This window comes from Mastigoproctus giganteus, chromosome 1 (assembly GCF_048544385.1).
Source record: "Mastigoproctus giganteus isolate SK-2022 chromosome 1, ASM4854438v1, whole genome shotgun sequence".
NCBI classification, from domain to species: domain Eukaryota; kingdom Metazoa; phylum Arthropoda; class Arachnida; order Uropygi; family Thelyphonidae; genus Mastigoproctus; species Mastigoproctus giganteus.
Genome location: NC_143575.1, coordinates 267,723,541 through 267,743,729, shown reverse-complemented (window position 1 = coordinate 267,743,729; position 20,189 = coordinate 267,723,541). Strand labels below are relative to the sequence as shown.

At 35.5% G+C, this 20,189-nt stretch overlaps 1 protein-coding gene across 1 annotated transcript in view; it reads left to right on the top strand.

The window, feature by feature from the left end:
* The first annotated feature begins 477 nt into the window (after window positions 1-477).
* LOC150091956 (uncharacterized) overlaps window positions 478-20,189 on the top strand; it is a 38,902-nt gene continuing 19,190 nt past the window's right edge. The window contains exons 1-4 of the mRNA XM_090386280.1: window positions 478-565; window positions 10,087-10,251; window positions 12,050-12,128; window positions 15,511-15,576. Of these exons, the coding sequence (XP_090242406.1) occupies window positions 492-565; window positions 10,087-10,251; window positions 12,050-12,128; window positions 15,511-15,576 (384 nt within the window). The 5' untranslated portion in view covers window positions 478-491. The remainder of the gene's footprint in view (window positions 566-10,086; window positions 10,252-12,049; window positions 12,129-15,510; window positions 15,577-20,189) is intronic.

The window sequence follows — 20,189 nt, the reverse complement described above, 5'->3', positions numbered from 1 at the left end:
TGAAAATAAGTAACAATAGTCTTCTCCTATGGTGAAGCATTACTTATTCAAGGTGGTGCAATATCATGGCAACTCGTGAAGGTATTCACAATATGAGATATACTTAATGATGCCAATTTATAACTACTTATGTAGTTGGCTATGTACAGAAATGATGCAAATGCACTAACTTGTACATTAGCTTTTATTCATATATTTTGTCTGGAAGAATTTTGTCATGAATCATAATCCTGACGTTCAAGTCTTTTGTGACATTTAAATAAACTGAAGTTTTTGTAATATCTGTTATTGTGTTATTCCAGAAAAGCCATACTCTTCCAAGTTTTTGCCAGAACAATGTGTCTAAATCAGCTACCATTAATAGGAAAAAAACCTATCATACAAAATTTCGTCCAGCTTCAAGCATTTCAAATACATCTTTTATTAAACCAATCATTTCCCCTTCACATGTAAAAAAGAAAGGAAAGAATAAGGAAGAAGAAATACGTAAAATGCAAGAAAAAGAGGAAGCTGTTGTAAAGAAACGAAGTAAAATGCTTGAACTGAAAACTTTGGAGCACAAAAGGTTTGTTGTATACTAATTTTTATTTTAATTTTGTTAATTTGTAACTTCATCATCTAATGTTATTTGAAGGTATTCTGTCTGCCTTTTGGCTAAGGATTGAATTTTGTTCTGCTTTTCCTTTAAGTAGCTGCTCGGAAATGACTGAAACGTATGACAGCAAGGCTGGCATACAGAAATAGTGCTTAAAGATTTAGAAAACCTTTTTTAATAACTTGTTCAATGCAGTTTTTACAGGAAAAGGTTAATATAAATTAAAAAATAAAAATAAAATGAAGTAAGGCATCAACTGTCCTATATAGGTTATGAGACATGACATATGGGTTATTGAGTTTTTGATAAACATAAGGAAAAAATTTTGAACAATGGGAGAAGTGAACCAATTTTTCTGGGGTATTTCTTTTTCTTTTTTCTTGCTGCCAGAAATATGCAAGTGAAACAATGACTGGCTCTGAATAAATATGGAAATATCTATTGTGGAAGTGTCCTCCTCATTACACGTGATTTACTGCCATTTGTTCAAATTTTCTTGGTTTTTTTTTTTTTTTAGTCCCCCCAACTTTCGTTTCAGTCCCAAAACCCGTATATCAGAGTAACCATGCTATTAAGTATACCTACTACCTAAGGGCTAAAGTAGGATCCCCTTTAGCCCTCAAAACAGCATGGATTTACAATGGCATGGACTCGACATGGTGTTAAAATCCTGCCACAAGATTGCTGGTCCACGTTAACTCAGTGTCTTCCCACATTTGTTGCAGATTAGGTAATTATTAATATTATTATTAGGCTTTTGTGACACCAGCCAAAAAAACTAATTAGTTAAAAAATAATATTAAATAAATAATAAAATAAAATGAACTACATATTTCACTCCCTCCTCATGTGGGTGTCTATCCAGCTGACCTTTGAACTTCCCCAAGCTATCAGCATCAACCAACCATGGAGGTTGGTTTGATAGCTTGCTGGCTAAAATAAAACTTCCTGCAATCCAGTTTAAAAATTTTCTCCTGAAATTTATATTTGACTGGAATCATAACAGTTAAAATTTTACTTTCATCCCTCAGAGCCCTTATACACCTCAATCTTGATTGAGGTGTGTATAAGTTGCCTAGTTTTGAAATTATTGTAGCCCATATATTCAAAGTCTTTTCTGACATGGCCACCCTTTTGCGGTCTCACCAGGAAAGTAGCCCATCTTTGGACCTTTTCAAGAAGCTTAATGTCTTTTTTTTTTTTTTTTTTTTTTTTTTAGGTGATGTCTCCATACTTGGTTGCAGTACTCCAAGTGGGATATTACAATTGCCTACAGTGGGATTGTTATCTCCCTATCTCTACAGGCTATTGTTTAATAAATCATTAATAAGACACCATGAGCTTTCCTAGCTGCCTCCCTACACTGCTCAAATAACTTCATATCTGCCTTTATTACAACCCCCAAATCCCTTTTTTCCTGTCCTGTTGTGTTTTGCTCAACCTTACTAAGTGTATAAGTTATTTTGGAGTTGCTATTTTCCCATCTATGCATTTTTTGCATTAAAACATAGCTACCACTTTTTTTTTTTTATCAATACAATACTTTACACTACTGTGAATACATTACAATCACCCCAGCTGATAGACCATGCAGCACCTTAAGCTCATCATGATATTCTTTCCTGAAATTGAAATCCATTCCTTTGCCTTTAACAATTGCTATTGCTCCCCTCGTCATCCAACTTAGAACTCCATTATCACTCACTGGTAATGGTTTCTGTCATCTAGTTCATTAGTGATGATTAGGTCTAGAATATTCTTGTCCCTAGTACTTTCCCTGACATTCTGATACAAATAACAAACATCTCATTGATTTAAAATTTTTGTTCCAAATGGTGTTTCCCTCCCACTTGCTCCAATCAGTTAGGGTAAAATTGAAATCACCCATATCAGAAATTCACACTTCTTTACCATTCCATTTGCAAATAGGAGCTGTCATAATCTTCTGATCACTCCCATTCTCATTATGTCTTTGTTTCCAAGTAACTCACACTACCCTGATGGCATGTGTAACTACCCTACTAGCCGACCAGGCTAGCCAGGTGGGTAAAGTGCCTGCCTGGCAACCCAAAGGTCGTGGGTTCGAATCCCACCTCGGGCTTGGATCAGAGTAGAAAATGCAAAATTCTTAGAAGGTGCAATACGGCCACAGAAGCCGATGCGGCAACAAATAACAAAAAAAAAAAAAAAAAAAAACCTACCCTACTAGCATCTGTAACATCTGAATGTGGGAATGGCTTTTGTCATGCTCAGGCTGCTTTTAATAAGAAACATGATCCCACTACTTCTATTCCCTGTCCTTCCTAAATACATTGTACATAGTATAGTGAAACTCAACGCCTCCTATTTCTGAGTGGAATGTTTCTATTAGCTTATTATAACAGCATTAATTTTCCTAACCATGAGTTCGAATTTACCCATTTTATTCACTACCTACCTGACATTACTATATACACAACCCTGCCATAACTCTTGAAGTTATTTAAGCTTGTTTTCTTAACGTTAGTTTCCCACTCATTTGAAACATTGCTACCTTGTCGATATTAGCTGTTGTGGCAACAAACAAGAACTCTTGAGATGTGTGCAAGCATTAATTTGATCCTTATCACCAGATAAATGCTTATCTGTATTACCCATGGATCCTTACAGTATCTGTAGTAAATGTATCCCATCTCTACAAGATGATCCTTTATACCTACAAGTGCTGGCGACACTGATTTAAAAAAAAATCATCCCCAAAAGCCTTGCAGAATACCTCAAGTGTTGTGTTAATCTACAAAACTCAGTATTTAATCCTCCTATTGTGCCTGTGCAGAATTGCAAACACTGAAACATTCTGGCCTAACTTGCAGCATTTTTTTAGCACAATCCTACATTTATCTAACAGGTCGTCATTCACCTGTGCTTAATGTTATTAGTCTCCACATAAATAATAATGCTCTCTTTATCACCTTAAAATCTGACACTGTTGGTGACATCATCAGGGTGTGTCTGCCAGAGCACATTGATCCTGGTGAACACACACACAATGGTTCTAGTCCACCTATCCTTATTACAAAAAATGTTACCTGTTTCCTTGACAATGGTTTTCCCAATAGAACTAGGTCTCCTTAAATCAGGAATAAGAAAAGAATCATCAGTTGAGCTATAATTAGCAGCTAGTTAAACTTTTAAATATGTGCTACAGGCATTAAGCACAGGTGCAAGGAATGAACTCGTGATTCACTCAGGAATTCTCTACAGGCATTTCCATCTGAGTCAAATATCCTTGGACAAAATATTCAGTGTCAAGCTTCTAGCAACCATTGTTAAATTTACAAACTATCACAGTAAAGTAACTTTTATAAATTAAATTTACAGTATATTAAAAAATAAAGCAAAAATTAGTCTGCTGAATTTGTTTATCCAAACAGCTAATCCTTTGGCATTTAATCCTCCCCTGTGCTCTGCAGACAGGACTGCCAAGCAAGGGAGAAACAACCACTATCTGTGACTCAACTTTAAATAGCTGTGGATCTCTAGTCTGAAGGCTATTAATATAAATTACAGTTTTGTAATAATGACACAAGAAGCAAATTTCATGACATAAATGAAAAAATAGCGATTTGTCAGTCTATCAGTGAATTTTCTACATGTTTTTTTTTTTTGTTTTTTTTTTTTTTTTTTTTTTTTTGCTGCTTTGAAGATGGCCTCTCTTTTTTTTTTTTTTTTTTTTTTTTTTTAAAGGTGGTGTCTTTTTAATTTCCTGAAAGAAGAATTTATTAAAACATTCTGTAGGCAGTAACTGTAATGTAAAATTAAATTTGTTAGTTCTATTAATAAGTACTTAATCATGCAATAACTTGTGCTATCTTAGGACTTCACAAAAATATTTAAAGATGTGCATGTGGCCCTTTAGTCCGTGTTTGGGAATACTGGCATAAACTGTTAAAGGTGTAAAATTTCTCATACTGCAGAAACCCTTCTAACACTATATTCTAACTGTACACAACCAAATTAAAACTTCCCCGCACAGTGTTTGTGATATAAGATATAGTTTGGTATGATGTGAAATGAGAATTGTTTTTATTAATGGGATCTGCTCACATTAATTCTGAAAGTTACTTAATTTGGTGGCAATTTTTCATAATCATTTATCAACTTTGTGAATGTATATATTTCTTATATTCACTGATTATTTTATGTAATCCCAAATATCGGTGAAGAGTATTTTGTTAAATAGAATAAATGACTAGTTGTCTACACTTGTCCTTGAACTACCTTGTTTTCTGTTACCTTATAGAGTCATTACATAATAAAACAATGTTAATGACTTTACTCTTTTAAGAATAAAAATTTGATTTGTTACTCTGCTGTTACTGCTACCAATATGAAGTACTTTGCATTTATCAGTGTTAAACTTCAACTGCCATTTCTCAGTCCATCTGCCCAACTTTTCTAGATGATGCTGCAGTAGCATAATGTCATTAACTATCCTGCCAACCTTTGAATCATTTGCGAAACTGGACATTAAGCCAGATATGCTGTCATCAATATCATTGATAAATATAGAAAACAGCAATAGGCCACCACCGAATCCTTGGAGGGGGCTGCTCCATTAATAACATTAATCCATGAAGCGCAATGTCCATTGATTACCACTCTCTATCTTCTCCCACTCAACCATCCCTTTATCCATTGCAGCAACTTGCCCTTAATGCCACACTGCTCCAAATTGTACAGCAGTCTTTTATGTGCAACAAAAGTATGATTACTGTTTCAAAACTTCTGATGTCAACGTTTGCTCAGATCGTATCAGTGAAATTATTCTTGCAGGAATGGAATCCTTTATCCCACACTCCACTTTAAAATCTTGTCCTTTATCTCTAAACCTTGGTTTTCCAATAAATGTGCTAAGGCTGTTCAAGAGAAGAATATTGCATATCGTAATTGGCTTGTTTCTAATTCTCCAGTTTCATTTTCTGCCTACACCAAAGCTCGCAACAATTGTAAAGCAGTTATTAATCAGTCCAAACTAGAGTTTGGACTGATTAATAACTGCTTTACAACTAGAGTTTGAACAGGCTAAGAGTAGAAAACTTGCTTCTTGCCCTAATGGTAGCCGAGCATTCTGGTCTCTTGCCAAAGCTATTGGCCGAAACTTTTTCCCATCTCTCTGGTCCCACCTCTGTCCAAACCAAACGGTTCTGTTGCCACTTCAGCCAAGGATAGAGCTGACCTGCTAGCATCCCATTTTTCTTCCAACTCGTGTATTAATGATCTTGGTAAAACACCTCCCACCATTCCCAACACACTCCATTCAATGCCTCCTGTGGTCTTCTGTCAAAAGGATGTCAGAAGGATTTTGACGAATCTTGATGCTAAGAAAGCTCCAGGTGCTGATGGTATTTCTCCACTTGTTCTCAAAACCTGTGCTCCTGAACTTACTCCTATTCTTTGCTGCCTTTTTTCACTTTCTTATTCCAAAGCTGTTTTTCCTTCTGCTTGGAAATTTGCTCATATCCAGCCAGTTCCTAAAAAGGGTGACAAATCCCTCCCATCCAATTATTGTCCCATTGCAATTACTTCTACTCTTTCTAAAGTAATGGAGAAATCAATTAACCACCAACTCTTAAACTACCTAGAAACCTTCCGTCTGATCAACGATCGCCGGTATGGATTCTGTCAGTGTCGATCCACTGGTGATATTCTTGCTTATGTTACCCATTTATGGACTAATTCAATGGAAAGGTTCGGGGAAACACAAGTAGTTGCTCTTGGCTTTTGATCGTGTTTGGCATAAAGGTCTTCTAAACAAGCTTCCATCTTATGGTTTGCCAACTGTTTTTAGTAATTGGTTATCCAGTTTTCTCTGTGATCGCTCACTGAGGGTTGATGGCTCTCTGTCGTCTAACTTCTCCACTAATGCTGGTGTCCCCCACTCTTTTCCTCTTGTATATTAATGACTTTCTTCCATTGACTGGAAATCCTATCCATAGTTTTGCCGATGATAGCACATTGCATTCCATTTTCCATTTTGAGAAACCTTGTCCTGCTCAATCAGCTTCAATTTCTCAAATCTGCTACCAATTCCTTAAATGCCAATCTTCAGGTAATTCTCCAGTGGGGCAAAGACAACTTAGTTGATTTCAACCCTTCTAAAACTCAGTCTTGTCTTATATCTTGCAAAAAGGATTCTTCTGCTCCTATGCTTATCTTTAGTGACATTCCGATTTCTAAGAAAAATGATATATCTCTTTTGGGGATTACACTGACTTCAAATCTCAAGCATATTACAAATATTGCTTCCTCTGCATCTAAAAAACTTGGTTTTCTCTTTCACTCTTGGTGTTACTTTTCTTCCAAACAGCTGCTCACTCTGTATAAATCGCAAATCCGCCCTACCATGGAATATTGTTCCCACATCTCGGGTGGTGCCCCCAAAACCTCTCTCAGGCTTCTTTATTCCATTCAGAAGAGGGCAGTTAGGTTAATTAATGATTCATCTCTAACAGAGGCTCTCCACTCGCTCTCTCATAGACGTACTGTTTCTGCTGCATGCCTCTTCTACAGATACTTAGGCACTGTTCTTCTGAATTGGCTTCTATAATTCCCGCTCTCTCTTTGAAAACGGTCCGAACATGTGCCGCCACCAGCCAACATCCATTTACTGTCGAACTTCAAACTCACAGAACCTACTTTTCGTCTTCCTCGTTTATTCATTCAACTGCCGTTTTTTCTGGAAAGTTACAGAAATTCATATGTATTTCCTGAAAATTACAGTCTACAGAAGTTCAAGTCCAATGTTAACAAATATCTTCTTTTGTCTTCTCAACCTCCAACCCAAGCACGGTACTAAGTACTATAGGTTCTAATACCTCTCGTGTTTTTTTTTTTTTTTTTTTTTTTTTTTTTATGTGAACCCCAAACACGAGAGGTATTAGAACCTATAGTACTTAGTACCGTGCTTGGGTTTGAGGTTAAGAAGACGAAAGAAGATATTTGTTGACATTGGACTTGAACTTCTGTAGATTGTAATTTTCGGGAAATACGTATGAAGGAAGGTTGTTCCAGAAAACGGCAGTTGAATGAATAAACGAGGAAGATGAAAAGTTGGTTCTGTGGGTTTTAAGTTTGACAGTAAATGGATGTTGGCTAGTGGCGGCACGTGTTCGGACTGTTTTGAAAGAGAGAGCAGGAATTGTAGAAGAAGAGGCATGCAGCAGAAACAGTGCGTCTATGAGAAAGCGAGTGGAGAGACTCTGTTAGAGATAAATCATTAATTAACCTAACTGCCCTCTTCTGAATGGAATCAAGAAGCCTGAGAGGTTTTGGGGGCACCACCCCAGATGTGGGAACAATATTCCATGACAGGGCGGGTTTACATTAAAAAAAAAAAAAAAAAAAACTTTCCTGAAATCCAAATATATGATATCAAAATTGTTATTGTTTGCATCCAATTCCTATGTGACCACATCATAGTAACCATTCAGATTGGTCAAAGATTTCCCTTAACAAGTCCATGCTGTGTTTGAAGTATAATTGAAGTATAGATGATCCTGTATTACTCCTTTTTTACCAGTGACTCCATTATTTCCCTGGAACAGTAGTTAAACTAACAGGTCTGTAATTACTCATGTCATCCTTTGATCCCCCTTTGTGAACTGGGGATACATTTGCACGTCTACGGTCCATGGTCGACATCTACTTTCCACGAATCTACTACGGTCCATGGTCCACATCTACTTTCCACGAATCCAAGGATATTCTCCTAATTGTGGCTAAAGATTTGCTTACTTCCTTCACTGCCTTCCTTAACATAACTGCATAGATCCCATCCACCACAGGTGCCTTTTTTATGTTTAACTTCAACAATTTCTCTTACACTTTCCTCTCAGTTATTATTAAATCATTTAGCTTCCTGTTAGAGGTTTAATAAACTTCTGGCCTCCACTCCCTAGAGAATTTCTCATGCGTGAATGTAGATGCAAAATACTCATTCAGTTTTTCAGCATTTTGAGCAGGATCAAACTACTTATATCGATTGGACTAATTTGATTCAACCCCTTCCTTCTAGTGTTTACATAAGTAAAATAGTCTTTGCTGTTTTTCTTTGCATCCTTAGTCATAGATATCTCATAATCAGCCTTTGTTACTTGATTAAGACTAGTTCATCTCTACCATAGGCTTCTATGTCGCTCAATAATTTAATGCATCCCATGTGCTTTTCTTCTCTGTCATGAGTTTCATCAGTTCATCTGACATCCATTTAGGCCTATACCTTGAAGAGTATTTCTTAGTTGGTATAAAATGCCTAGTAACTTCTTTGATTAATTCCCATTTAGAATTTGCTGATGGTAACATCATCAGTTGGTCACACTATAGAATTTAAAAACTATCTGAGACCACTGTAGTTGCCTTTACACCCTTTACCCATGATGTTAGTTACATCTTTAAGTAAATCTCAGATCAATACATATTGCAAGTTGCAATGATTATAATAATTATTGCAACCTTTAGCTAATATAATAAGTGGGGTTCCACATGGATTGGTCTTGGTCCCGTACTGTTTTTGATATATATATTAACAATATTGATGTAGGTATTTCAGGTTTAGTGTTCTAAGTTTGCCGATGATAACAGGTAGACAAAGTGGTTAATAACAGTAATTAGGGTATGGTACTTCAAGAGGATATAAACTCAGCACGTGGGCTGGAAAATGGCAACTGAGGTTTAACAATGATAAATGCAAGGTACTGCCTTTGGGTAGCAGTAATCTCAGAATAACATACCATCTGGGTTTTACTAAATTCAGGTTAGTGAAAAATTCATGAAAGAGGTCTAGGGAGAGGCACAGACTGCTTCTGGAAGAGCCCATGGGGTTGTTGAAGAGAACAACAAGATTAGTTGGGGGCATTGTGATATCCTTGTCAAGATCAAGAATATTCTGGGTGTTCTGTAAATTGCAGTCTCTAAAAACTAGACACCTGTGTGGTGACCTAATTGAAATATGTAATGCTTTAAAAAGGATAAATAAACTAAATGTTGATAGGATGTTTATCTTTTCTCAGATGAAACACAAGGATCATAAATTTAAATTGGAAAAGGATATTTGCAGAAAAGAGTGCAGAAATTCACATTCATCCGAAGAGTAATCAGTTATTGAAATCAGTTTCCTTCTTTTGGGAAGGTGGGGTTTGAATAAATTTAAGGAGGTTTTGAGCAAATCATGGGAATGAATGGAGAAATGGTCTTTTTGCTTCCTTGCATCGTGTTGCCAATAGTAATACTAATAACTTCCTGTGAAATTGTGTGCCATAATAAAAATTGACTAATTTCTGAATAGATCTTATAAATAAAGAATGATTAATAATGCAGGTGGTGAAGTGGAGCATCTCTTTTTACCATTAGAACTCAATTTTGAAATACTTTGATTGCTCTACTTGATAATAACAGTGTTGTTTGCATGAATACTAATGATTACTTTATCAGTTTATTTATACATATTTAAGGAAAAGGGAAGAAAGAATGCAGAGAGTTATTGAAGCCCGCCGACAGCTGGAGCGGGAAAAGGATGATAGAAAAAAATTACTAGAACAACATAAAGATGAGCGGTTGGCTCAAAAGGAACAAGAACTTCAACGGTTAAGGCAAGAAAGATTACAGAAACAATTATGGTAAGTGTTTTGTTGCATGCATTTTATTATGTTGACATCACTCTTGTATTAGAATTCCTTTTCATACTTTAAAAGGAATTCTAATATCAGAATTGCAAACTGATTGGAAAGTGCTAAAAAAACAAGTTGCAGCAACTAATCCTATGTGATCCCCACACTACTGCCACAGATGTGTATAGAATTTGCTTCTAGCTGTGGTGGAGGTGGATTCATATTCTTCACCTGTTTGTATAGAACATGCTCTGGACTGCTGCAAAAATGTGAAACTCATATTAATTAGATATATCGATAGTACTAGGCATTGTATTAGGCAATGATCAGGTGCATCTTGAATACTACGTGCAGCTCTGGAAGTCTTGTTTTAGGAGTGATGTGAATCTTTGGGGATGGTGGCAGAGTACCCTTTTGAGGGTACTCTTACTAAGAAATACTTCAATTCTGCAAAGAGCCCTCACTGAGGAACCTGAGCATTGTGTAAACTAAATGCTGATGGCATCCTGCCAGACTAATCTGGTCTTTTTCAGGTGACACAAAGAAGGGGGCATAAATTTAAATTGAAAGAGGGTGGCTGTAGGATAGAAGTACAAAATTTTGCTTTCAGCCAGAGAGTAATTGATTTGGAACAGACTTTTATCTGGTGTTATGGAAGGGAGAATTTTGAATAAATTTAAGGACAGACTAGATAGATTGTTAATGGAGATCTACAGATGAGATGATGAGGTATGTGTGTGCATGCACGATGCTGTATGAGGTTACTTCCTTGAATCATTTGTCACTACTAATACTTACATATATTGTCTACAAAATTCCACATACCATTACATATGTTACCATATGGCATTATTTTACTATTAATTTTGCCATTGTTTCTTTTTCAGAGAGTTAAAAGTTTATAGTCCAATGACAAGCACCATTATAAGTGTATTTCTATTATAAACCGAGCTTGGTACATCAGCCTCTTGCTAACCTTCAAGCAGATAGGTTTCAGTTTCAGCATTCACAACCATTAATTAAAAAAAAGATGTAGTCCCTTTATACTATTTATCAGTTGCTGATTTATTTATTAAGACTGTGTAAAGAGCTAAAATAGTCACCTAAGATGCGTGCTTAAAAAAAAAAAAAAAAAGAAAGAAAAGAAAAGAAAATTAAATCCTAATGAATGCAAGATGTAGCCCAGTAAAATCTCCACTAGACATATACTAAAATGAACGTATACACCCTCAAGGCTGGACTTCTTTTGGTCAAAATTACAGGATCCTGAAAATTGGGTACTGGGATCTTTCTGGACGTTTCTCTCATTAGAAAGCATCTGGAATAAATAAATCCTTATGTTACTAAGGAAGATTCATTATGCTGCAGAGGATTGTAGAGAGGGGATAGGAAAAGCAAAACAAGAAATGGGGGACAGATAGTAGAAATGCCTTTTGTCAACCTTGAATATCCTGATAGATCACAAGGGAAGGCAGAAAGTAAAAAGTTGAATTTATTAAGCAGAATGTGAAAAGAAGAAACAGTTTTACTTGGATGTTCTGAGTTTGTATGACCCATCCCCAGTAGCAGAAAGACCATGGATACTATTTTATGCTTTAGAAAACTTTTAAATATTGTTCTACCATACTATGTTTAGAACATTATAAACTTTAGGTCAGTTTAATAACATCTTTGGGAAGGATTTACTCTGAACTTGATTAGTCATCTTTTATTCAGTGCTAGTTATATATTGCATGAGAATTATTGCTATCACTGACTTTCTTTTAATTGTGCAATTACTTATATTACATTATCTTTATAAATGTAGGAGGAAGAAGAAAGAAGCTGAAGTTGAAGAAAGAAGAAAGCTAGAGGAGGAAGCCCGACTTGCAAAACTAAAAGAACAGGTAATTTCTCCATTGGAAATTTTAATATTTTCTGATGTTTCAGGGAATAATGTATAAAACGTTTGATCACTTGTAATGTAGTGTGATATTTCTGTGTGTACAATTTACTTTTTGGGTTATATTTACATGAAATAATTCAAAGTCCATTTCTTATTCCAGAAAATTGACTCTTAGTAAGGTTCCAAAATAAATTATGTCTGTTACAGCAGGGACATGCATATGATTCATGTTCCACAGAAAATTTGTCAGAACTACAGAATTCCAGTATCTGAAAAAATTGGGACGAAGGGTATTTTGGATAGTCGTGTTTTTTTTTTTTTTTTTTTTTTTCAGATAAATTCTAAATGCACTATATATAAATACAAAAGGAAACCAATAAAACAAAATTAATGAGAGAAAATTACCCCTATGAACAAAGGTACTTGTCAAGATGACAATACAGTGAACAAGATTTCAAGCTTCTGTGGGGTGAACTGGAAAGGCATATTCATCAGCATGATCCTGTGCCCACATCAACATTAGAAGAGGCATATCTACAAAAAAGCAAACTTAAAAAGCAACAACCAAAAAAAAAAAAAAAATCCAAATTTACACATTCATTTGATTTAAAAGTTTGTCCAGTTGTTCCTTGAATTTATTTAAGCTATCAACTTCCACAACAACAGATGGAAGTTTGTTCCAGCAATCAACTACCCGCTGGCTAAAGGCAATTTTCTACACATCTATTCTACAACTGTCTTTCCTCAATTTGAATTTATGTACCCTCAGGTGTGTAATCTGAGCAAGAGGAAGAATCCCACCAGCATTGAGCCTGCTCAACCCATTCAAGGCCTTATACACCTCAGTCAGATCACCTCACAGGTGCCTAGTCTCCAGATGCTGCACTTTGCAGAACTTAAACTTGGTAAGAGGACTCCTTTGTTGCCCTTCTCTGTACTTGTTCTAGGAACTCTACATCCTTTCTAAAATGAGGCCTCCAGACCTGTACACAGTACTCAAGGCACGGCCTGACCATTGCCTTATACAAAGTGATAACACCTCCTTATACCTACTAGTAAAATTCCTGTATATCACTGACAAGACTCCATGACTTGCTCTGGCAGCCTGTCTGCACCGCTCAGAAAACTTCATATCTGAGTGTAGAACCGCACAGTTGGTACGTTTCTCTGGAGTTACTTCTACCCATATACAATACTTTGCATTTTCAGTGTTAAACTTTAGTTGCCACTTCTCAGCCCATCTCCCCAGCTTTTCTAGATCCAGTTGGAGTAGCATACTGTCGTTAACAACTATGCCAACCTTTGTATCATCTGCAAACTTGGACATTAAGCCTGATATACCTTCATCAGTACCATTGCTAAATGTACAAAACAACAGTGGGCCCAACACCAAACCCTGGGGGACTGCACTAATAACATTAATCCATGAAGAGCAATGTCCATTGATTACTGCTCTCTGTCTTCTCCCACTCAACCACCCTTTCACCAGTGTAGCAACTTGCCCTTAATGTCATACTGCTCCAATTTGTACAGTAGTCTTCCATGTGCAACAATATCAAAAGCCTTCCTGAAATCCAAGTATATGACATCAAAATTATTTTTTGCATCCAGTTCCTTTGTGACCACATCATAGTATCCAATCAAATTGGCCAGACACGACTTCCCCTTAACAACCCATGTTGTGTCTGAATTATTACTGCAGTCTTGTCTAGATGTTCCTGCAATGCTTCTTTAACCAGTGACTCCATTATTTTCCCTGAAACAGAAGTTAAACTAACAGTTCTGTAATTACTCATGTCATCCTTTGATCTCCCTTTGTGAATTGGGGATACAATTGCACATCTCCAGTGCGCGTGGATCTTCCCAGAGTCCAAGAATGCTCTCATAATTATGGCTAAGGGTTTGCTTATGTCCTTTACCACCTCCTTTAATATAACTGGAGAGATCCCATCCACCCCAGGTGTCTTCCTTATGTTTAACTTCAACAATTTCTCCTCCACTTTGCTCTCAGTTATTTCAAAATCATTAAGCTCCCTGTTAGAGTTTAATAAGCTGCTATCCTCCACTTCTCTATAGAATTCCTCATGTGTGAATGTAGATGCAAAATACTTGTTCGGTTTGTCAGCTATCTGAGAAGGATCATCAGTGGAACAGAATTGAGGATGTGTTACCTGAACTGTCCAGTATTCCTCGTGTCACTTTTCAGCACCCTGTTGACTTCATGCCACAAGTCATATTAAAGCAGGGACTCATGCCAAAAGCAGTCACATGCTATTGTGGCTCTATTATAGTATTCAAGCAATGTATAACAATTCTGAGCCATTTTAATGAACAGTTGGTAGTTCACTTGAGCTTCAGTATATAATCTTTTATGTTCTTAGAGGTTTCTATTGTCATCATCACCATGAACTTCGTCCGACTTAGGTCTTTTAAGACCTGTTCCGTTGTAGCTCTTGGAGGTGGTCTTGATCTCGCCATCATTGTCTTGGTCGACCAACATCTCTCTTGCCAGTAGGTTTGTAGTTAAAGGCTAATTTTGGGATCCGATCTGGGTTCATTCTTTCTGTGTGGCTGATCCATTTTTCCTGATACCGTTTTATGTCATTTACTATATGTTATCTACTTTTAATTTCTCGTGGATATCTAAATTTCTTTGGTTGTCTAGTCTTAATAATGGTCCTAAAAATCTCATTTGTGCTTCTTCTAGTTTGTGTGCATCTTTTTTATTTATTACCCAAGTCTCACAGCTGTAGAAGAGGGCTGGTTTTGAAGTGTTGTGCAGTCGTAATTTTGTTTCAGCTGTCATTTGTTTTCCAAAGTGGCGTTTAATTGTTCCATTCATTTTATTATATTTTTGTAGTTTAGTGTGGATGTCTTTCCCTTCATTTGATATTAAATTTCCCAAATATGTGAAGTCAGATATTTGTTCTATTATTTTATCATCAATAACAATTTTGACTCTTTGTATGTTTTTTCCACATAATCCCACTGATTTTGTTTTTGAGGTGGAGATTTTCATCTTCGGATTTTGCAATTATAACTTGATCATCAGCATATAATATAGTTTGGATTTTATTCCGTTTCTTCAACTGTATTCCGTTGTTAATTGTTTGTTTCCATTCTTTAAGAATTTGATTGATGTAGATATTAAATAAATTTGGTGATAGTCCACATCCTTATTTGACTCCTTTATTGATGTTAATTGGGTCTGATAGTTGGCCATTAGAATATTTTATACAGACTTTTGAGTTTTTATATAGGCTTTGCATCGCTTTCCGGAGATGGGTTGGGATATTTTCTTCACGTAGAATCTGGCAGTGCCAAAGTTTTTTCCAAGGTTTGTATTATAAAACTTTTTTTTTTTTTTTTTTTTTTTTAAACAGGAAGAATTTGAAAGAATGAAATTGATGATGGCAGAAGAACAGAAAAAAGAAAGTGAACGTCTCAAAGTAAGTGATATTCATCAGTGTTTCCATACTTGTTTTAGTATTTTTTTAGTAATTTTAATTTATTTACAAAGAACATTTATACAGATTAATGTAAAAAAAATTTTTATAACTGAAGTAGATATTCCTTGACTGCCCAAAGGTTTCGAATAGCGTGTCTAGAATGAATAACCTTTTGTTTTTATTTATTTGTTTATTTTTATTATTTATTTATTTTTTTTTTTTTCCTATTAAATTATTTCTTAAATTCCAGTGTTTCACTTACAAATCAGAAGATGTAGCATTGTTGCAATTTTCTTATGCTGAGGAAAGCTACAGGTCTCTATGTTAATATAAATCAGTCCTCCTGGACTATAACTGCTTTCTCATACTGTAGTTTTGGCTTACAAATTATCCTGGTCATCTTAGTACCATATAGTCCCTCATTTGTTCAAAAGCTATACAGCTAGCTCCCTGCTAAGAGGTTTCACCGCAAGTAAGTGAAGGTTGGACATATGGTACTAAGAAATGTGCGGTATTCGTGACGTTCCTGAGAAATGTCGCGAATACCGAAAACGCGACCCCATTGGACCCCATTTAGTTCCTCACAAGCCTAGCTTAACCCACTTAACAGACCTTTCATAACTCACTGCAATTTTTAACTCAAATGGGTGATATACATGACACTCCAAGATTTCCCACCTGTAGTTTTGTGACATTTCATCGTGCACTTTGCATGATAAGCTGTGTGTGTTTGTGTGGCTTTGCAATGAGCTGTAGATGAAATCCTGAAATCCCCCTTCCCCACACATTCACAATTATTAGCATTCATTGATTTCCATATCTTTGATCTGAATGGTAAATCTTTTGCTAAAGATGATATACCAGAAGCAAGTTGGAAAAAATCACAGATTGACACTATGTCAAAGTTTTCAGGAATAACTAGTCCCTTTCCACTGAAGAAAGCTACTTACTATCCCTTGTGTATTATCTCTTTATATTCAGAGTCCTATCCCTCCCCCCCCCCCTCAAGATTCTTGAAGTGCTAAGTAGGAGCTGGCTTTGAAGGCCACTCCCATGGATAATAAACTTTTGCAATACAGTAAACCCCCGCTATTCTCGGGGGTTACGTTCCTGAGAAATGTCGCGAATACCGAAAACACGAATACTGAGTTATGGCTCCCATAGTAATAAAGGGGTTCCGTTCCAAAGTATGAAATATATAAGAAAAACTAGTCTATAATTTTGTCTATGTATGTATTATATGTACCTTCATAATATGACTATGTACATAGACAGTACATAGTGAAATGCAAGCATAAGGTATCGAAATGAAAATAAGAAACAATTTAATATTAAATGTAATATTTATTAGAAATTTCAAACAAATCTTTCAAACCAGCGCCTTTGCTAGCTAAAAAAACTTATCCCACCAATCACCAGTTTCGCTAAAGTGTTGATAAAGGAGTTTTGCCTTTTCGCGAATGATGAGTGAACTTAACGGAATTTTATTTTGAGTTCGGTCTTCTATCCACAGATTTAAAGCTTTTTCCATTTTTTTTCTAATTTAACATCACGAGTTACAGAGCAAATTTTTGAAGCAATTGGCGTGTTTTCACGGACACTACGGCGGATTTTTTCTTCCGATTTTTTGATTGATCATACCGTTGACTCATTGATTTTATAATGTTTTGCCACTGAGGAGACACTTTCACCATTAGAAATTTTGTCTAATAACTCAATTTTATTCTCTAATGTCATCACTTTCTTTGATATTTTCACATTTCCCTTGTTATTCGTAGCCATATTTTTGTACGGGTAAAAAAGAACTTGTCCACAATAAAGTCACTTTCTTCCGTTAACACACTTGAAAAAGTCTGTTTTTCACTACAAAACAGTAGATTTATCACTTTTGTAAGCATATCAATTTATAAATTGATAAATGTATTCAATTTATAAGCATATAAATTAAACGCAAACGACCAAACCTTCCATGACAAGCGCATAACACATACTGAACAAGGATTAGCGAGAAACATCCACGCTCGTGATTTTGTCACCCCTCTCCCCCCACTACTGAGCGCTGTTTTGACCGGGAAAGATAATTTTAGCCACGCCCGTGTTTTTTTATGGCGGAAAATATTCACGGTGCTTTAAAATTCACATTTTTTAAAGTTTCATTTTATATTAAATCAGCGATCGCGAAACCGCGAATACAGATACCGCGAATAGCGGGGGTTTACTGTATTCATTATGTGTAACTTTTCTTTTATTACTTGCTTTTTAATTAAAAGGCAAATTTTTGCACTGTACTTTTTCATTAAAAGCTTTCACTTAAAAATTTCTCAGATACTTTGAGTACCTATAAAATTCATGACAGCATGAACATTACAGGTGTAATATTTCGTAAATTTCATATGGAAACCCAAAAATAAATGATTATCAGCAGAAAATTACGTTCCTTTGAGTAGTAAGATTCTCATGATTGAGTCATGACCAAAGATGAAAAGTTTGCATATAGCATCAATTAAATATACCTAATACTTTGTTAACGTATGCAGTGGGAAACCTTATGTTAACTGAGTGTACACTAACAGATGCTAATTTACCTTATAAAGTCATGTAATTGCCGAGGTATATTCCTGAAGTTTTATGAATTTTTTTTTTTAAATATGAATAAATACAAGTACCATACATACCTGATAAACTAACCTTGTTTGAAAAAGTTATTCAAAGAAAGCTGATAAGTTGCTGTCTTTTTATTTCAAAATAAAGTATCATAGCAATCAATATAGGCCACTGACAACATTATTGCTTCTTTCAGAATCCTCTGACTCCTATTGTCTTTTCCACATACATCATGATTTCTCTTAAACTTTTGAGGTTCAGGCTCTTTGATAAGGTACTGGAAATTTCATCATCTCTATGAGTCCTTTCTTCAGTTTGCATTTGTGCCTACAACTCCTCATTTTGTTGATTGTGAGGTCTTCTCTATGAGACACAAGCAACTCTTTTGCATCTTCAGTATTTAATTTCCAGGTTAAGGCATTTCACCATGTATAAAATTTCCCTTATGACATTTTCTTGTGTCTTTTTGAAATCTTTACAGTCACAAACTGCAGGCAAAGTTTTCACCCTTCAAACTGGATTACTTGATATCTTTCCAGCTTGCAGAAATGTTCCTCACTACCATAAGGATTTTATACCCCTCCAAAACAGCATCAAAGGTGTTGCTTTCCCCACATTGGTACCAGAAATAATCTGAGCAATGTTTTTTTAATTAAAGCTGAAAATGATTCCTTGATCCATAGACCTTTCTTTTTCATCCCGCCAGGGATACCCTCACTTTTTCTCTTTTCACTTATCTGAACCACACGTTAAAATGCACTTCTACACATTTATTGTTCCAGTAAAACTATGAAAACTGAGAATGTGTAACCACAGTAGAAATGTGCTTGTGATTGCTGAAATGGTACTGAATGCAAAAGGCTTAGCTCCGAATCTCATGAATAAATAAATTCTGTTCATACTCCAGGATGATTCCAGGAATCAGAGTATGCATCACAGTCTGTCAAAGGTAAAAGACAGTACAGTTTTGTGTCTTTGGCACACTGTGATGTTACTACAGCTATATATATATATATATAACATTTGTAAAAGTAATTTTCTTCCATTTTCATAAACATATTTCATGTATATTAAACATCACTTCTGCCATTGTTTCTTTTCGGAAGGTTTCTCCCGACTCCAACCCCCCCCCCCCTCTACACGCATTGACATAGGATATCAGGCCCTGAAGCTAATTCAACATCACACCACTATATACAATTAGTGCGACTGCACAGTAATAACTTTACTACATATAAAACAAAAAGAAGGTGGGAACTTACCCCTTTCTGACCAACGATCACCACAGGACAAGTTGCAGTAAGAACCTTCTCATTTATTCAGATACATACCCATTGGGCTTTGTGTCACCTATCCCAGTTTGCTGCTACAGTTGCTTACAAAATTTAAAATTTAAATTCAAACCAAAAACTATAAAATGATTCTTAAATTAAACCTAAAATCATTATACTTATCTAAATAAAAAATATTGCTTATATATATATATTAGCGAAATAATGAATGGCAAAACTGGAATGGGGACAACAGAAACGGGTAGGTATGGGACATTCCTTCAGACGGGCTATCGATCCATTCAAAGCCCCCGATGAAGTAGTGGATTGATGGCCATGTGATGGAATGTTTTTTCAAAAATTGCAGCACATTATCATTTAATATTGATATTTTCAAAAATTGCATTGTACATTATCATTTAGTATTGATATTTTCATAATCACTTAGTATTGATATTTTTTCATTATCAGTTAGTATTGATAATTTTTCATTATCAGTTAGTAATGACATTTTCATTATCATTTTGTATTGATTGCTTCATAGTAATTTTAATATGCTTAACTTAACGTTTATAGGTCAAACAGAATTAAGATAGCCCATATATGCTAGCTTGATTACCTGATCCATATACACACTAATACCTATAGTAAAATACCACTTAATTGAATTAATCGACCTATATTCAATCATGTACGTATCAGAATTCCACTTTATCGAATTTATCGACCGATATATAT